This window comes from Malaclemys terrapin, chromosome 8 (assembly GCF_027887155.1).
Source record: "Malaclemys terrapin pileata isolate rMalTer1 chromosome 8, rMalTer1.hap1, whole genome shotgun sequence".
Lineage (NCBI taxonomy): Eukaryota > Metazoa > Chordata > Testudines > Emydidae > Malaclemys > Malaclemys terrapin.
Genome location: NC_071512.1, coordinates 76560439 through 76579444, shown reverse-complemented (window position 1 = coordinate 76579444; position 19006 = coordinate 76560439). Strand labels below are relative to the sequence as shown.

At 39.5% G+C, this 19006-nt stretch overlaps 2 protein-coding genes across 7 annotated transcripts in view; one reads left to right on the top strand and one right to left on the bottom strand.

The window, feature by feature from the left end:
- The window catches only part of FNBP1L (formin binding protein 1 like), a 93651-nt gene extending 83655 nt beyond the window's left edge, over nucleotides 1-9996 (top strand). For 2 of the 4 annotated variants that reach the window (XM_054037000.1, XM_054036998.1), the window contains exons 11-16: nucleotides 931-945; nucleotides 4031-4140; nucleotides 4959-5091; nucleotides 5600-5694; nucleotides 6406-6554; nucleotides 6897-9996. In XM_054037000.1, the coding sequence (XP_053892975.1) occupies nucleotides 931-945; nucleotides 4031-4140; nucleotides 4959-5091; nucleotides 5600-5694; nucleotides 6406-6554; nucleotides 6897-7075 (681 nt within the window). In that variant the 3' untranslated portion in view covers nucleotides 7076-9996. The remainder of the gene's footprint in view (nucleotides 1-930; nucleotides 946-4030; nucleotides 4141-4958; nucleotides 5092-5599; nucleotides 5695-6405; nucleotides 6555-6896) is intronic. The other 2 variants (XM_054036999.1, XM_054037002.1) reach the window with 2 other exon arrangements.
- A 3632-nt stretch (nucleotides 9997-13628) lies between these two features.
- BCAR3 (BCAR3 adaptor protein, NSP family member) overlaps nucleotides 13629-19006 on the bottom strand; it is a 114483-nt gene continuing 109105 nt past the window's right edge. For 2 of the 3 annotated variants that reach the window (XM_054036425.1, XM_054036427.1), the window contains 4 exons: nucleotides 18541-18712; nucleotides 17121-17232; nucleotides 15969-16181; nucleotides 13629-14259 (listed from right to left, as the gene is read on the bottom strand). In XM_054036425.1, coding sequence (XP_053892400.1) covers nucleotides 14081-14259; nucleotides 15969-16181; nucleotides 17121-17232; nucleotides 18541-18712 — 676 coding nt within the window. In that variant the 3' untranslated portion in view covers nucleotides 13629-14080. The remainder of the gene's footprint in view (nucleotides 14260-15968; nucleotides 16182-17120; nucleotides 17233-18540; nucleotides 18713-19006) is intronic. The other variant, XM_054036426.1, reaches the window with a different exon arrangement.

Genomic DNA, 19006 nt, shown 5'->3' with positions numbered 1-19006 from the left:
TAACAAATTTATTTGAGCATAAGCTTTCGTGGGCTAAAACCCACTTGTATTTTCCACTGCATGCATCCGATGAAGTGGGTTTTAGCCCACGAAAACTTATGCTCAAATAAATTTGTTAGTCTCTAAAGTTCCACAAGTAATCCTATTCTTTTTATTGATGAAAGGGTCCTTTCTAACCCCTTCATGGCGCTCTGCTTGAGAAGCTTGACAAGTTTGGTAGGATCACTCTGAGTGTATGGCACGCCCCTGGGATATGGAGCTGTACCAGTCTTGTCTGTCATAAGATATTGCTTTGTCCCAGGAGAAAGTCCTGTTTTTTCTCACCAGTTTGTCTATAGATTTTAATATTTTTGAGTATAGCGCAATGATCAATTGAACAGTTTAAAATGTAAAATTAAACTTTTAAGCTTGAAATGGCAGAGAAGGGATTTTGTGCCTTCCACGGGAAACCTCTTTATTTTTGTTCTGTTGGGATATTAACAATTTTGAAGTGATGCAGTGTATTCCTAGTCATGATTTACCAAATTTTTGTATATGGTAGACCAGCCCATCATCGTCATCATCATCAAAAATTCTTCTGCTTTGTGCAGTGTTTGCTTTATATTTTGTTTTTTTCTAAATATATATTATAAATACTAAAATAAATAAGTCGTTAAATGAAGCCATGCATTGTAATTCCACAAGGTAAACTACCCATTATCATTCAATGTAAGCTTTAATTGCCAATAATTCTCTCAGTATAAGTGCACTTCAAACTTGTATTTTGCTGTTTTTGTGCTGATAGTGAAGTGCATCATTTAATTTTGAGTTTGTAAAATTTTACTTTAAATATTTTAAAGATATATTTTTAGGAATAAACCTTCACTTCCTAAATGATGATTGCATGTGAATAATTTCCCGTTTCTTTCTGTTTTCAAATGAACTGTTCAGTGGTCGGTGAAGATGGTAAGCCTGTGTGCTGATCTGTCTGCTGTACTTCTGATAAAATAGCATGAAAGTAATATTTTAAAATTGTTTCCATATCATAATTGCTTTGAATCAGGTGCTGAAATACATTTTCAGATTTTTCACCTTGTATACATGGTCTTTCTTTTTAATCATCCATGTTCAGTGTGAGCTAATTGGACCTGTGATCTGGATGCAACTTATCTATAACTTAGAGTGAAGGTGGACAGATTTCATGTGTTGGTCATAATGAAAATATATTTCATGATTTATCAGGGATTGATAGAAAAGCTGTTAAAACTCTGCAGAATAGTTATATGAAAAGATTGTGGAAGTTGTATAAAGAAGGAAACATGAATAAGAATAATAAAGGGTCTTTTGAACTTAATTTTTAGTGGTTGAAGGAAAAATATACCTCTTTCCACTTGTACTGCCAAGCTCTCAATTTGGATGAAAAATTCCAACACACACCTATTGGCATTTAGTTTCCTGGAGTGAATCAATGATATTCACAATAAGAGTCCTGTTCTTCTAATTTTACTATAAGGTACCACTGATGTAAAAAGGCGGCCGGGGGTGGGTGAGAGAGGCAGGAGGAAAGTTTGTCCTTTCTTGTTTCTTTATGATGCGTAAAGAAAGCAATATGGTGGTGGCTGTGTTTTTTACATTAGAAATATCAGATCGTGATTTTCCTGGTTGTACTGGATGATTGAAGTAGTAGTGGAATGATGATATCACAAGTGACAAGGGACTGAAAACCATGCAGTTGAGAAGGGAAGAAATTTTTAGACACATTGTTTAAAACTTGGTGTGGGTTGGTGTTGGGTCAATGAATGCCCATTTAACTCAAAATCCTGACCGGTGGGAGAAATGCACTGCTTGTTAAATTCTCCCCTTTTCAGATTGCCTTTAATGCCAGATTCTTATTCAGTGTTTAAAACAAACAACCTTCTAAATAACTAGCACATGAAGAAGGCAGCATTTTTATCAATTGGTATTATTAACCCTAAGGCTTGAACTTTTTTTTTCTCCTCTCCCCAAATGCATTTTCTTTCTTCCCCTCTCTCTCTCTCTGACATGCATATCTGTTGCTGAGGTGTGGGCTTTTGGCAACAGCCTCTTAAAATTCATATGTATAAATACCCCCACACACTTAATTGAGAGGACATATAGGGGCTTATACCTGCAATATACTGAGGCGAGGAAACTCATAGTGCCCATAATCCATATTTTCTGTAATTTATTTGGTAAAAGGATTTGAGCATTTGAAGTTAGTTTTTATGCAAAATTTCAAGAACCTTCAATGTTTGAGCAATAAGCTGTCCTCCCTCCCCCCCCCCCCCCAACATACTATTTTTGGGAATAGAATGAACAAGTTGACAATGCTTCTGTAGCTTTGATTCAGGGTAGTTTCTGTAATCCACAGTTTTGATGTTGTATAAACTCCATTTCACTCTCACTTAGCTGATGTTGATAGTAAATAAAGCAGGGCATAGAAGAGGACTTAGAGGTTTCATAATTTTATGTAAAAATTCATGATTGAGATACGATTTACTAACTGTAGTTAATATTTCTTCTCAAGTATGCTTTCAGGCATTATTGACCAAATTCTTAAAGGGAAATATATCAGTAAGGGATTTGGGATGAATACCATGATTGTATTCTTTTCTTTTGGCAGTATCCACGTAAAGTGGAAAACAGCCATTCTAGGCAGATTGCCATATACACCTATTGCTTTCTGGATTTCAGTTTTCATGCTATATGTTAACTTACTAAATTGGCTTTGATTGCAAGGGCTGGACTAGGAGGACCTATGGTTCAGCTTTTCTGTGCAGTTGTTTATAGATCCATAAATTATTTATTATGGACCTAACGCCGCAGCTATTGAAGAAACTATTAGCATTTCTGTTGACTTCAATGAGACCAGTATTAGGCTGTAGGCATGGTTGTATCTGCAAAGCAACTAAACGTTATTTTACAGAAGTATATATTAAGATAATTGTGGAAATACTGATGATGGGGTGTAGTTCACCAAAGTTGATAGAATTTAGACAGTATGAAAAAATGTTTTTTGGTTTGATTCTAATATTGCTCCTGTTCATTAAGTGATTGTTGTAATATTATGAAGAATACTTTGAACTGGCATTACTGTACATTAAAAGTACTTAGGGTTGCAAATTTTGCTGACTTGCACATTTGCCAGATCTGCGATTGGCAAATTAATTTGCATGGTCTATACCAGGGATCGGCAACCTTTGGCACACGGCCCGTCAGGGAAATCCACTGGCAGGCCGGGACGGTTTGTTTACCTGCAGCGTCCGCAGGTTCGGTCGATCGCAGCCCCCACTGGCTGCGGTTTGCCGTTCCAGGCCAATGGGGGCTGCAGGAAGCAGCGGCCAGCACATCTCTTGGTCCACACTGCTTCTTGCAGCCCCCATTGTCCTGGAACAGCGAACCGCGGCCAGTGGGAGCTGCAATCGGCCAAACCTGCGGATGCTGCAGGTAAACAAACCGTCCGAGCCCACCAGCGGATTTCCCTCATGGGCCGCGTGCCAAAGGTGGCCGATCCCTGGTCTATACTATGAAACAAAGAAACTAAGTCTAAATTTCCTCACAGCTTAGCTGAGATGGTTATTAATTTTGATTTATTTTCTGCTAGTGTGTATTCTAAGTCAGTTTATTCCTCATTCATGTATCACTCTTGTGATATGTATCCAATAACGATTTTATTAAGACTCCTTGTTAGATTATTTTTTTTGACCATGCCCAGAAGTGCGCTAGGCACTTCAGGGTATACGTTGAGAGAGAGATCATGTCTTTCTAAATGCCTATAATCAAACTTGTCACATGATGTGACAGAACAAAACAGTAGGAAGGGGACAGAGTGAAGAACAAGGGCTATGACACTAAGATCATACGTACTCGGTTTAGGTGTATGCTTGATATAGCTGTGTGTATAGCATAGTTGCTAAGAAGGTTCATCCTGCTACCTCATGTCAGAGAAAACTGTTTGTGTGTGGATTGTCAGTAGAAATAACTATAGACAGAATTTTCCAGTGTTTAATAGTATTTATCTTTGTTGCAGGGTCCTGCACTAGAAGATTTCAGTCATCTGCCGCCAGAACAAAGACGTAAGAAACTGCAGCAGAGAATCGATGAACTCAACAGAGAACTACAGAAAGAAACAGACCAAAAGTAAGTGTGTCCTTCACAGCTTAGTCTGTTTTTTGGTCACCCTTATCTTTGACCATTTCTTTCTAGGTTTCTTTTTATAAACCAGAGTTTTCAAAAGTTAAATTGCTCTAAGTAGTATGTCAATTGTTGGTCTGTCCACCTTTATAGTATATGTGCTCCATCGTTATCAACTTTGTTGTTTTAGCAATTGATTATCTGTTTTTATATTATACATTACAAATACTGTATCTAGAGTTGTGAATGCTCAACAACTCTAAAAATCAGACCTTAGGTCTGTCAAACTGGGCATCTAAAACTAGTGGATACATTAGAAAACTTGGGCATTAATCGTTAAGAAATGACCATATGCCAGGAACCAGGTAGCAGAGGGTGAATTATAATGAGATTGAAGATGGGTGGAAAGACCCAGTATTTGAACTGTGTATGTCTTTGCAGAGGGAGGTTTGGGGGAGGGAGGGGCATAAGCACAGTGGGAGGGAAGACAGGATACTGGGCTTTGCCCTTGGGGAGAGGCTAAGGAAATGAGGGCCTTATTTTATTGAGAGAGTGGAGGGGACAGGACGGGGAGGGAGACAGTAGCTTCTCTTGGATCAGGAAAGAGAAGAGTTTTTATATTCATCCTCTTTGTGTCTACGATGGTGGTGGTTATTATTTGTATTACTGTAGAACCTAGAAGCCCTAATGATGGACCAGGAACCCATTGTGCTAGGTGCTGTACAAATATTGTTTTAGTATTTATTGGACTATTAAAGACAAAACATCTTGTAATGTAATTGCCACTTGTAATAATTCCTGGGCATTCATATACCTCACTACAGGGATGCACTCATCAAAATGAAAGATGTTTATGAGAAGAATCCACAGATGGGGGATCCAGGCAGTTTGCAGCCAAAATTAGCTGAAACTATGAGCAACATGGATCGTCTTCGAATGGAAATACACAAGAATGAGGTTAAAAGCTATTAAATTATTTCTTGGCAAGTGTATTGAAATAGGAATATGCTGATGTTCCCTGTAAGTCACAAACATAGGAACTAGAAAAGTTCTCTGTTTGAAGAAGTTAGTCTGATTCAGTTTTCCATGGAGCATCCTTCCCCCTAGTATGTTGATGTAGGTAGACTGAGATGATATGCACTGAGTAATTTAATGTAAATTATTTTCTACAAATTTATTTTTAAGTGTTTCATGTTAAATGGTTCAAGATGTCAGTTTTTACCATTTTCTCAACACCACTACTGAGTATTAAACTGAGATGATAGCTTTGTGCATCAAGCCAAGTAAATAGGAAACTTTCATGATGATTTGGTATTTAGCAGATATCTGGATGTATATTGGCACCTAAATTCTACACTGTTAAGTCTATTTGAAATAGTACATTTGGTGATATATAACATTTTGCTAGTTGAGACTTCTCTGGTAATATTGACCCCAGATGTTTTCTGACTTTTTTCCTCATAAGGCCTGGCTCTCTGAAGTTGAAGGTAAAGTAGCAGCAAGAGGAGACAGAAGGCACAGCAGTGACATCAACCATCTTGTAACACAGGGAAGAGAAAGGTCACTATTTTAACAATACCTGCGTTGAAGCTTTACTGGAATTCTCAGTAGATTTTTTTATTTTTCACAGCTACTCCCACCATGTCCATCTGGCATCTAAGGGTGGGTGATACCCACCTCTCCTTCTCCCACATTCCCAGATGCACTATGTATTTCCTTCAAATGGCATCTTTTGGCCATAAGGTTCTAGGTTTTACTTATTTTCATTCTTGCCACTTCAGTAAAATAATTTTCCATTAAAACACATGCATACACAGACTAGTCAGGTTGTAGGTAATTCAAGGTGAAAACGGTATATGACATCACCGAAGGGTCACTCTTTCAATTAATGTCCCCTGTTGACTTCTATAATTTCCCAAGCATCTCAGGTAGATTTTTTTCCCCATTTCGCACCTCTGTCAGATCATCCCCATTGTTGTATCTTCGTTGTTAAATTTGGGCTGTTCTAGTAGCAGAGTTCAGTGCAAGCCTTTAAAAAACAGCTCTGCTCCTTCAGAAAACAATATGCATTAATACTTAATCCATAATTAAATATTGACAACCTGTTTTCCTCATGTGTTCACACTGATAGCCTAGAACAACTTTGAACAGCCTTTTCTGAGTTGCACTAGGGTTCAGATTTTTTTTTAGATATGGAAATGTAACTTCTAAAGTTGTGTGGGTGGTTTTTGAGAAATATACAGAGTCCTTACTCTACTCATTGCATTATAGCCCTGAGGGGAGCTACACCGATGACGCAAACCAGGAAATTCGAGGCCCACCACAACAGCATGCCCACCATAATGAATTTGATGATGAATTTGAAGACGATGATCCCTTACCAGCTATAGGACACTGCAAAGCAATTTATCCTTTTGATGGTAGGGTTAACTCTGTATATTGAGCTTATTTGATTTTAAAAAACAGAACAAAAAACTGATGGATTATTATTTTTTTTTTTTAAATATTAGCAGCTGCATTTAAGGTCATGAGAAGTATTCCATAGATCAATTTAATTCATTGGCAGAGTAGTACTTTTATATTGTTGTAACACAAATATTAGAAAAACAGCTTCTGGCATATATTCAGCTTTACAACATGAGACCAGATTTTTGTCTGCAAGCCTATGTTCCCTTCCATAGATTATCAGTACTTCCTGTTTATGTAAAGCTTACTTTTAAATTGTGTCTGAGCTGTGAGACTTTTTTTGTCTGTTTTCCCAGGTCACAATGAAGGCACTCTGGCAATGAAAGAAGGGGAGGTTTTGTATGTTATCGAGGAAGACAAAGGAGATGGATGGACAAGAGCTCGAAGACAGAATGGAGAGGAAGGCTATGTGCCAACATCATATATAGATGTAACTCTAGAGAAAAACAGTAAAGGTGCAGTAACCTATATATAACAACTAAGCTGGCAGCTTACTACTCTACATTCCATAGGGAAAATACTGAATCACACAATTTCATAGAAAGTGTTAGGATATCTGAAGGCATTTGTGTGGTCTGTTGTTCACCATGTGAGCTTGGCTAGAGACTTTTTTTTTCCAGAGATATTAGTACTAAAAGTAAGAAAATGTCTTAATTTAATTAAATTGCTCTGCAACATTTGCCTTATTTCTGCATTTATCTTTCTGAGGTCCTTTAGTGTTTTCATTTTATAAATCATTGGATCTGCTCCATTGATCAGGTCATCTTGTTTTTATACTACTATTTTAAAATCCATTTTTAATATTCACTTGCTTCAAAAAGTAATTTTTTAAATTTTCTGTCTGTACAACAATGTACTTGAAAATAACCTCTGTTCCAAATTGCAATTTCTGAAAACCTCTTTAGGCTCTATTGTTCCCGCATCAGCAACTTTAACTACCATATACTTAAAACTCTAAAACAAAAAATAAATAAACCACTCTACAACTGACTGAGCTCAGTTACTGAAAGTGTTCATAATTGTCCTTTCTTTGTAAATATATTAGCAGCTTTCACGCCATAAAAAGGAAAACATTTTCCTGTTCTCAAAGGTAAAAAAGCACAATCCACTCAAGATGGTCCATTAAAGATAAAGTACCGTATGATGGACCTACCCTTTTATTCTCCTGCCAGCGGCTATGAACCTAGAATATTGTCTATTTGATACTGCTTTAGCTTGGAAATGTTTTTGATGGTTACTATATGGTTAAAACATAAAATGTGTCTTTCTGAATTCCCATGTTCCTTTCCATTCTTGAAAAGCTCTTAATCTCTTTTTCTGAGTTCTAGTAAATGTTTTACATTCCCAGTGAAAGGATCTCGTACCATAGCTAGAGGCTTTACATTTCATCACTTGTAGGTTAAAATTCAAACATTAGATCTACAACCATTTTCCTCACCTAATTTTAAATAATAAAGGAAAGGAAGGTACATTGCACTACTTGATTACAGGACAAATAGCTGTTCTTACTGGAATGTATGTTGCGAATAAGCTTGAAAGGGCTTTTGCTTGCCATCAGATATGGTTAATTGTTCAGGGATTAAATAGAACGGCTACTCTATAGCCATTTAAGGTGGCTGATTAGAATTGAGAAGGCTTCTCTGTTTTCCAGAGGCTTTCAGTAACTCTGTTCTTTTCTTTTTCCTCTTGGACTGCAGGTTCCTGAAGCGGGTTTCTGAGAAAATGGGCGAGATGTTGAAGGAGGTTACATGCAGCTGCTTTTGGGGGAGGGCATTAGGCTGGGAGGCCCAGCAAAAAGAGGGAAAAGCAAGTTGCATGAATGCATGCAGACATACATTTATTCACTAACATTCTTGGCATTTCCATACATAATATGTTACAAATTCTTAAATTTCTGAAGCAAAAGAGAACTCCATTATGGCAGAATAGAAAGGCAACCAGATTTTAAATACTTCAGTCTCATTGTCCTAAAAGACGTACAAACTATTCATCAGTTTGCATTACATTTTGGCTGTCTCAGCTATCTTCTTTTCCTACCCCATTTTAATTGGCAATCAGAACCATGTCATTTGTCCACATCTGCCAGTGCCACCTCCATGCTCGCCCTAACCTCCTCCTGCATGTCTAGAATTGTCAGGCACCGCTGCATAACACTTTATTATCTCCATTGCTTCTTATTTTATTTTGCATTTGTAGCAAAACCACTTTGTTTAAATATTTCCAGCACTAAAGTTTTCATCCCAGTGTCCATGTATGCTGCTATAACTATTCCAATGCAACCATCATTACATTCCAGTTTTCTTGGCATTATAACTGATGTAAACCTTTATGTATTTATGTTGATTTGGGGAAAAGACTATATCTCAGCTCTAGCCCCTGATGCAGTCACAGGATCTCCAAGAACTGTGGTTCATCTTCAGCACTTCAGTAACCTATTGTGAGCACTGAAAACCTGGCATAACAACAAAGAGATTCATCACAACAAGACAAATGACTGTTTTCAGAAGTAAACTGCTTGCCATTCAAATGCTGCCTTAAAACTAGAGAGTGCCTAAATCTGTTGATTGCCAATCCTACCACTACAGTATCCCACAAAGGGCTTTGAGTCTCAGCTCAGTATGACCGCCTGTAACTCTTTCCAAAGTGCAGCAGCTGCTGAGGTAGCCAGGGTAGGTGTTTGTTTTCTAGAGCTTTACCTTAACATAATACATGGTGCATCATAAATTTTATGCATTGAAACTAAAGACAGCTAAAAAAATTTATGGAAACTCTTTTATTGTTTTTTAATTTGGGGTTCTGAGGCTCCAGTGGTTGTCTGTTTTTAGGTGATGCTTCATTGTATGGACCAGTTGAAATTTGAGTGATACTTTGTAATGATCTATGTGCACTTTTACTTGTAAACAATTGACATTTGGATATGTTTATACGTGTAAATATAGCTGTCTGCAGTGCCCCTATTGCTTATGGTGTCTCTTCTCCCATTTGTGATTCTATTAATAAAATAAATCTTATCTGATTCAGTGGTGAACACTAGAATAGGGGAGGTAGAGGGAGGGAGATTTGTATCATTTAAAGCTTCATAAGCCCAGCCACTTGCTGTTTGGGGAACGAGATAATATTGTCTCTTTCACAGGGTTTGAAGCAATACTTGGACACAGCAGTGCTGGCTTCCTTCTTTTTTTTTAAATGAAAATTCAGTGTTGTTAGAAATTGTACTACCAGTAATACTAAATCTGAGTGATTTCTTGTGTGGAAGTGTATTCCTTTATGTATACCACTATTACACAGCTGTGTATTGCATTTGGGGACTATTAGATTTTTGGATATTGTATACAGGGTTATTTATATAAGGTGACATTACTCAATACTGACAAACTACATAATGTAGTTTTTTTTTTTTAAAAAAAAACAGTGCTTTTTTATTTTAAAGTTAGAGAAGAGGTGGAAATGTGAGCTGATTTTTTGGCTAAGAAGCCTTTGGTTTCCTTGGCTAGAAGCCTCACAGGTCACTGGTAACACTTCCTGGTAAAGAACTAACTGTTCTTTTCATGCTACTGTTTGTTTTTCGAAAAGCAGAATTTGCTTCCTTTGGAGGCAAATTGCTTTCACGAGGGATAGTGCAACCTGTATGAGGGTTATTAAATATAGGGGGGAAATTTGTACTTGCACAGCTAGTTCTAACTCATTCTGAACTTTTGAACATGAATTGTCTTAATCTTACATTTTCCAGTAATTTTTAACCTTTTTGTGCACATGTTGATTTCTTAAATGTTAAATGCTTTGTTTAAAAATAGTGTTCTCTGTTGAGAATATTTTAATGGAATAAAAACTTTTCATGGTCAAGATAGCTTCCTTTTTGTCTTCTGTTACAAAACCATCCCTGTACATCTATCACATTTTTTATACTGATATGTTACTAGAGGGTAGTGTGACCAGATCACACAGGTGAAATATCAGGACGTGGGAGGGCGGGGCAAAAAAAAAAGCCGCCGGAGGTCCATGCCCCACCCCACCCCTCCGTGATACATTTGGGTCTAATTCCAGGGTTAGGAAGATTTCAGAAAAGAGATAAAGAGGAACGACCCCGCACACGCGTTACCGTGGTGAGGAGGGGACACAAAGTGCCATCGCACCTCCTTTTGTACCAATTCTTCAGACACACCCACAGATTTCCACGCAACGCACAGCGCTACGGAAACGCGCTGTGACTGGATGGAAGTTTGCAGCCGCACTGGGGAGCGCGGCAGCAACTCCCAGTGCTGTGCCAGCGGAGAGCCCCACCATGCCCCCAATCCACACAGGGAGCTCTCCGCCGGGCTGCACCGACAACACAGCCTGGGCCAGAGAGCCGTGGCCCAACAGGAGGCGCGCCGCGCTGTGACAGCCTGGTGGCTCCCTCCCGCCGCGGGCGTCGGAGCCCTATTGATGTGGGGAGCTCGGCGGCAGCATCAGGCCCCGGGGCCGGGCGGAGAGAGCTCCCTAGTGGCAGGGGAGGCGATCGGCTCCCGCTCACCCCAGCGGGATTGCGCCCTGGCCCCCTGTGCAGGAAGAGATGGGCACTGTCCCCGCAGCTGCCCAACCAGAGCTGGGCGGTGGAGGGGGGTTAGTATCTGCAGTCCCTTCCCGGCCGGGCTCTTACCATGAACATGGAGCCCAGCACCCCCTCAGTGACGCTCGGCCGCCATGCCCGGCTTGCTGAGCACCCGGGTGAATTTCTGAGTCTCTGGGGGAACCAGCGCCTGCGACGTGGCTGCTGCCACTGCCGCCTCGCTGGCCCTCCGTGCCCCCATAGCCCACTCTGCCTTGCGTCATGGGCCCTCACCTAGGCGCACAGCAGCTTTGACCTCCCAATTTCCCTGTCCTCACCACCTCCTCCGCTCCCTCCAGCGCTTGCGCCGCCATCCAGCTAATCAGCGCAAGCCTGGGAGGGAAGGGGGAGGAGGAGGAATGCAGCGTGCTCGGGGAAGAGACGGGGCAGGGTGGGGATTTGGGGAGGGATCCAATGGGGGAAGGAGGGGCACGAGGTCCCCCTGTGCGCCGGAGCAGAGGCAAAATATCGGGACAATTCGCGTCCTGACCGAAGGTAGGGCGGGACACTGGACAAACAAGCAAACATCGAGACAGTCCCGATAAAATCGGGATGTCTTGTCACCCTACTAGAGGGCCACATTCTATCACCCTTACGTACATAGAGTGGTCTATGTGGCAAGTAGTTGCAGTGACTTCATTAGGCCTATTTGTGGCATGAGGAACAAAAGTGGCAGACTTTGGCTCTGAGTTGCTGAAATATATATATATAATCTATAGCCTCTGAACATGTTTATTGTGGCTATAGTTATATAAATAAAACAATTTGTATTTGAAAGTTACATATCACAAGAAACAGAGGTTATGGTGCCAATATCAAACCTGTCTTGACCATAAGCTTGTTCCACCTTTTTTTAAATGTGGCCATATCAAGCCCTCCCAACTGATTAAAATATGAGTTTGCCATTTGATGGGCCAGATTAAAATCTGTGTGTGTGTTTTTCTTCTCCCCATCTCCAGGAGGGATTTTCAAGTTTTTACACTCATTGAGACATTAATGCACTTCTTCTAGCTAGCCATCCACAATTAAACAATCTACCATAATCATATTAATGCCTCCCTCACACTACAGTAATTCATTATCACATTGTTTCCTTAAATGATAGGACCAAAAGCCAGACTTCTAAAATGCCAAAAAGGTCATTAACTGTCTCCACTTGCTTCAGAAAGCAAGTTAGTGTGCCAAGTAGTGGGCTTCTAGGAGTCACAACCAGGCCCTCTCCTCCACAGAGCGCGAGGTCCAAAACTACATTAAATGTGGCTCTGGAGCAGCACAGGGGTGACTCCTGCCTAATTAATACATGGACGTTTAGTCCCCATGTGGACTCCTCCTCTTCCCCCCCCAATTATTTGGGGATTTGCATACTTAACTACAGGCAACAGTAATAAGATCTCCTAGCTAACTTGAGAGCAGGGATTTGTGTCACTGAGAAATAACCAAACAGCAACTCCACACTTCAATGGGCAGAGACATTTCTAGTTCAGTGTAAGAGATTTTAATCAGCATCATGACTTTGTCACTGAGACTGTGATTATTTATTTTTCTTAATCTCTTACAAGGATCCTTATGAAAATCCAAGTAAATTAAATTAGACTGTCATTTTTATCTACTATTTGAACTTCCTGAAATAATCCTAAAGCACTAGAGATAGTATCTCTTGTGGAAGCTTTCATTTGACCATTATAGATATTGCTATAAAATATGGAAGAGTTATATTACTCTTAGAAAGGGCTTACTCAAAAGCCTCATCTAAGATTTTTCTTAACTTTTTTTTAACTGATAAAACTCATTAGCAAATTTTCAACATAGGTGCAGCTGTGGCTGCAATCTCCACTATTTCATAAAATACCATCCAATGTTGATGGCTTATTACAGGTGAGCTTATTCCCATGACTAGTTCCTCAAAGACATGAACTTCCAACACCACCACACTTAGAGTGCCATCGGATTATACAATTCCTCTTAATTCTATAGAGCAAAGATTGATACATTAATCTAGCTACTACTTACTAACCTCTGTTTCCTCCTTTTTGCTAGAGAAGACCTGAGATACAGGTGCAAACCTCTAGCTGATGGTGAGGTTGAAGACATCTTGATTGCTTAGCTATTTGTTCTTCTCATCCCCTGGTTTGGGGTTCCCTCCCCCCATTTCCAACGCACATGGCATAGTTTGTATTGGAGCCTGAACAACAGACCAGAACACTCTTGAATAGTAACTTGTGCATTACAAAGTCCAGAGTAACTTCTAAATACTAATTTCCTGGGAGACAAATGGTATCAGCTCATGGGTTTTGTGTACATTGGTGAAAGAATATTTCAAACTGTATCCTAATCAACTAGTTAATTTTCTACCCCACCAGTTCCACTACAATCTAGCCCCCTCCCCGGGCAGTATAAAATCACCTTATTTCCTGTGATTATAGTGTACAATGATCCACTGTATAATATTTCACATAAAGATATTTTAATTCACAACTATGTACAGGTTCATACTCATGTAAGGAATATCATACAACTGATATTTTCTAAAATACCTAGCATTTTTTATTTACAGTACACTGTTTCATTACTGATAACATTAAGTAAAACACCAATAGTAATGACTAGTAGACATCAATAGACATTTTTGTAAATCACAAGAATACATTATGCAGACTATCTTAAATTTGACTGTTCAAGAAATTATTAAATTGACATGGTAACATATTAATAAATAAATTTATTTAGAAATCAGTAGTTTTTAAACAATTCATAAATGTGCATTGTGCAATTTACAAGTCCTAAAGATCCGGTGAATGCTAAAGGCTTGTACAGTGACAAATTGGCAATTTCTTTTAATTAAATTAAATGGCAAACTTGAAGTAATCATATCTTAAAGGTCCATTTGATATTTCATTGCTCTACCTGTTTCACTGGAGGAGGTTCTAATTTTCGGGAGAGTGCAGTTAAAATCTGGTTGAATTTCTCGTATCTCTCCCTCTGATTAACTTGTGCTCCTTTGCTGCCCCATAACAATCTCATTTGAAATTCTGTCTTGAAGATCTCACTCATCTCATCATCTGGCTGAAAACCTAAATGAGGAAAACAGAAAATGCATAACTGTGTATGACCTGAAGAACTCAGTGGCTCAAAAACTTGTCTCTCTTGAAATTGGTCCAATAAAAGATAATACCTCACCCACCTTGTCTAATATCAAATCAGCTTTTACGTGGCAATGGGGGGTGGGTTCTAAGTTTATTGTACTTTTCCAAAAGTACATCTATGCTAAAATGTTGGGTTCTTTTTATACTATTGGCTTTATCTCCCAAATAAATATTTGGAGATATTAAAAAGCTGGGTAAATACTAAAAAACACTTCCATAGGCCATGCTGTGGGGACACGTAGATGACTCTGGTTTAATTAAAGATCATTGGCATAGGATATATTGAGAACCAAGGAAAACTTTGGCTCTTGGTATTGCATAAAAGGTCAGACTAGGAGATCATAATGGTCCCTTCTGGCCTTAAAAATCGATAAAGACTGTTAGATGAAGATGAGATGGTATAGTGGCAACTCCTGAAAAATGTAGAGCTCTCTGAGAGTATATATTTGCCTGCAATAACTTTATAATATCAATATTTTTAATTTCCCTGCACCAGCTGTTTAGTGTGATTAATATTGGTCATCGTTAATGGATACTTATTTTGAAAAATTCTATGGGGTCTTTAATAACAAGGTTTTCAGTTTTATGGTACTTCCAGAAGTACAGAATCCCTGAAAACCATGCTGGGTCTTTGCTTCCTGAGTCAGAAGGTAGAATACCACATAGTGAACCACCTGCTTCCCTTGCAGGTCTTCTATCCATGTACTAAGCCACCTTGACCGATCTTTGATTATATGAATGGCTGTAAATGGTCCTCAGCTCCTTATCAACATACGTTGAGAGTCCTCTTAGCTTCTTAGCAGATGAATATGTGCATATTTACTTAAAAGGTCACAATGGCTCTGACTTAAAAGATAAATGTGCTTAGCAAAAAAGCGTATAGTACAATTGTATCACCATGCTGCTAACTGGATAAATACAGCATACAAAATGACTGTTTAACTAGAGCTAGCCTATAGAGTGTATTCTGCTACTATGGCCTGGAAGAGACTTTTATTAAGGAGAATCTCAGCCTTGTGAGGGAGAGAAGAATGCATTTCTTGCAGCAATTCCTAGTCGACTTAAGTGGAGACCTCAAAAATATTCACAGTTCTGTATAACAAGAGTTCATACAGAAGATGGGTTAGGAGGGTATGAGCTAGTGACAAAACTTCAGCTAAGGGAGAGTCAGACATAAGGAATTTAGAGGATTTTCTTTAGAGAGAATGTAATCGCTAGTACATCGGCTGATAACCTAACAAAAGGCAATGAGAAGCCATGGAGCCATAGGTTTAACATGGAAATACTCCTTTTCATACAGTATGTTTCCTTCTGTAGGGCATGCTGCTCAGAGTCGCACACACTAGCTGTAGCATCATGCCCTCAGACTAACCAGTTGAGAGGGGGAGATTGACCAGAAATTTGCCTTTGTCCTATTTACATTTTAACTTTTCTCATATTTGCCAATTGCTGTAGAAAAAGCCTGTACCCGATTTTCTAAGCTGTTATTTCAGTTACTAATAAGAGCCTGGACTCTTGGGAGAATATGCAGTATCTCTTCATTACTTTAACAACGCACCTCACACATTCTGTTCACTCTGAGAAATACTGTATTGGCAAAACGCGCAGCAAGATTTTACTCCTGCCAGTGGCCCTACCTTCCAGTATCCTTTCCGCAGTCATTCTGTACATGTCAGCATTTTGTGCTATAAAACGGGCTGTGGCTAAATGCTTGAGCATTATTTCACAGCTTTGGTCAGTGTTTTCCCACAGGTCCATCCCATCAAAAATGACAACCTGTCGCTCCATCAAGGTAACCGAGGGCATCAGCAGGGGCACAGTTATATTGTTTTGTGGAGCACAGATGGTCTCTGGAAGAGATGCAACACAGCCACTCAACAATCTTAAATCCTGCTCATTTACAAGCGAATTATAGTACAACATTCTTCCCTAAACCAGTTACAAGTAGGATTTGTTTTGAGTATTTTTCCCTTCCATAATATGCTTTAGAAATCCTTCAAATTAGCATCCTCACTTTTCATCCCTGCCCCCCAGCTTCCAACAGGCTGGCTGCTCTCATGTATATCCTGGGTCTGCAGTGGGCTTGTAGAGCTAGCTTGGGTGTGTCTGCACAGGCTGCAGTCTCACTTCTGACTGCAATGTAGACATACCCTCAGAGGAGTCTGCTATGCCACAGCTCTTCCTCCTTTGCAGGGGGAAAGGGAGGCTCTGCACAGATTTGCTTTCTACTAACCAGAATCCTGGTGAAGCAGAAGGGCCTTGTCAGTTCCCCTGCCCTTCTTGCACTCCATAGTGGGTGTGGGGAGGGGAGATGCTGGGAGCACAAGGGATGTTTTGCACACGTGCACACATACACTCTTGTTTGGCTGGCTATGGACTTACTTGCAGATGTGGACTCCTCTGATTTATTCATCCCTGTGCTGTGTTCTGTCACACACAATGATGCAGTGTCACTTCAGTGCATGATGACACAGCCACCAGAATGAGTGAAATGCCCCTTCTGTACTGATCTACTATGCTCACCGGGCTTTTCTAAGGCAGTCGTACAGCCTGCCTCTTCTGTGCTATGGGAGTTTAAGGCATTCACAAACTAGTGAGGGTAGGACTATGCTGAACTGACTCAATTTCTGTCTATGTCCATTATTACATTAATGGAGAGGGAAAGCAAGCTAAAGGCTATTCAGACTGAAAATCTGTCATTTGCAGTAAAGGACTTAGTCCAGTTCCCTTCATGAAAACAAATGTGGTGAAGGCCAGTCTGTCTGCACTCCCACATGCTACACACTCACCTCTTCCTTCATGCAGAGCTTTGCTGAATGGCTTCAACTGCTTTTCATAGGTAATGGCAGTTTGGGTGTAGTGGTGCCGTAAAGTGATCCATGTTTGTTCTAACCTTGCGATCTGTTCAATGCAAAGAAGAGAGTCCTATTTTCATTTTGCAACTATTCTTACGTAAAGCAACTATGCTGCTTCTGGCAGATACCAGAGGGTTAATTTGGATTGATCTGAATCATAATAATATGATACCATCTTTTGTTTAAGCCTATGCAACAATTTGCCTCTTCCACTGGATCCTGACATTAATAAGTAATAATACCTTGATACAACTTAATACCACTGAATAAAACATCCTAGTATTTAGGCAAAATAATTGTGTGTTCCTTGGGAAAAAAGCCATAACCCAATGTTCTGTTCCCATGAAGTGACCCTTTATGGTTATCTAGGACAAGTTTCAAATCACCACAGGCCAAGATACAGCTAACAAATTCCTCTCACTCAAAAATTAAAGCAGCATTCCTGGTGCCACATTTGGCAATCTCTCCTTGCAACTACTGTATCACTTTCCTTGTGTAGTAGTAAACTTTCAGCCAAACATATAGCTGATGCAATAACAGCATGTTTCTCTGATGAGTGATTTTAAAAGGGCCCTAAACTTAGTTTTAATGCTGGGGGGGCAAAACATCAAATTTTTTTTACTGGATTGACAAAAAAATAATTGCTGTACCATGTCCATTTGCACACAAAAAATGCACATTTATTTTTTTACAGACCAGCTATTCTAAGTACTCCGTGTTTCTAAAGCTGTTATTCAAGGATTAGATATGAGAACTGTCTCCCAACTGGTATGTGTGAGTGGAGAATTTTGTTTAGATAAATGTTACTAGCTGAATTCAGATAACATCCATTCTTTTGGAATTTAGCATTTCTCTTTTCTACTGCTGGTTGCTCAACATTCTCTCATCAAAGTGTTAATCTCAAAAGGTCATCTATACCCTGCAGGATCATAAAAAAAGCTTTCACCAAAGAGCATAATAAAAATATATTCAAAAGAGGCACATTTCTGTAACTGCAAAAAATAGTTGTTTGTTTCATAACAAAATTTTTTTTAATAGTACAGAAGAAATGTCTTGATGCTATCATACCCGCCTTGCTTTAAAATAAACAGACTCTTGTTCTATAAAGCAAAGTTTTTTTCCTAATGCTGGCATTGAAGGGAATGAGATTGTTACGATTAAAAGTATTGTAAGTTCATAATGGCTAAACATATCTTAGCTCTGATGACCATCTGTCTGTCTACATGGGGATGGGCATTCTATAATGCCCATTCCTGTCATCTCTAAGCACTTGTCTAAGGGCTTTAAAATGTTGAAAAAAATTAACTAACAAAAATTAAACTCTTTGAATACCATAAAGGGAACATTATTTTACCTGTGGCATTTCAAGTGCTTTCATGACAGCGGAGAATGCGTACAAATCCCCCAGGCAGTCCTTCAGTTCCACTGCTACCTGGATGATCCTGTTTAACGTCGCAGCCCTCTCTTCTAAGTTTCCTGTGCAGCCCAAAATATCCACAGCTATTCCGATTGCCATGGTGTTGTGTCTAGAGAGAAGCAAGTCAGTGATGTCTAGAGTAAACTAGTGAAATGATGGGATGTGATCAAATAACAAAGGCAATACTTAAAAGCCCTTAACGTCCCTAGGCAGGATTAAATGGCTGTTACTGACAATGCTGCTGTTACATGGAGCTCAGTGACAATAGTACGCTTATGTGATATAGACCGACTATGTATTGGAGGCTTCAGGGTAACAGATCTGCCCTTATGTTACTGCACATCTGCGATGGGGTGTCCACCCCACACAGGGCCTGAAGGAATAAGGTGGCTAGGTAAGCCAA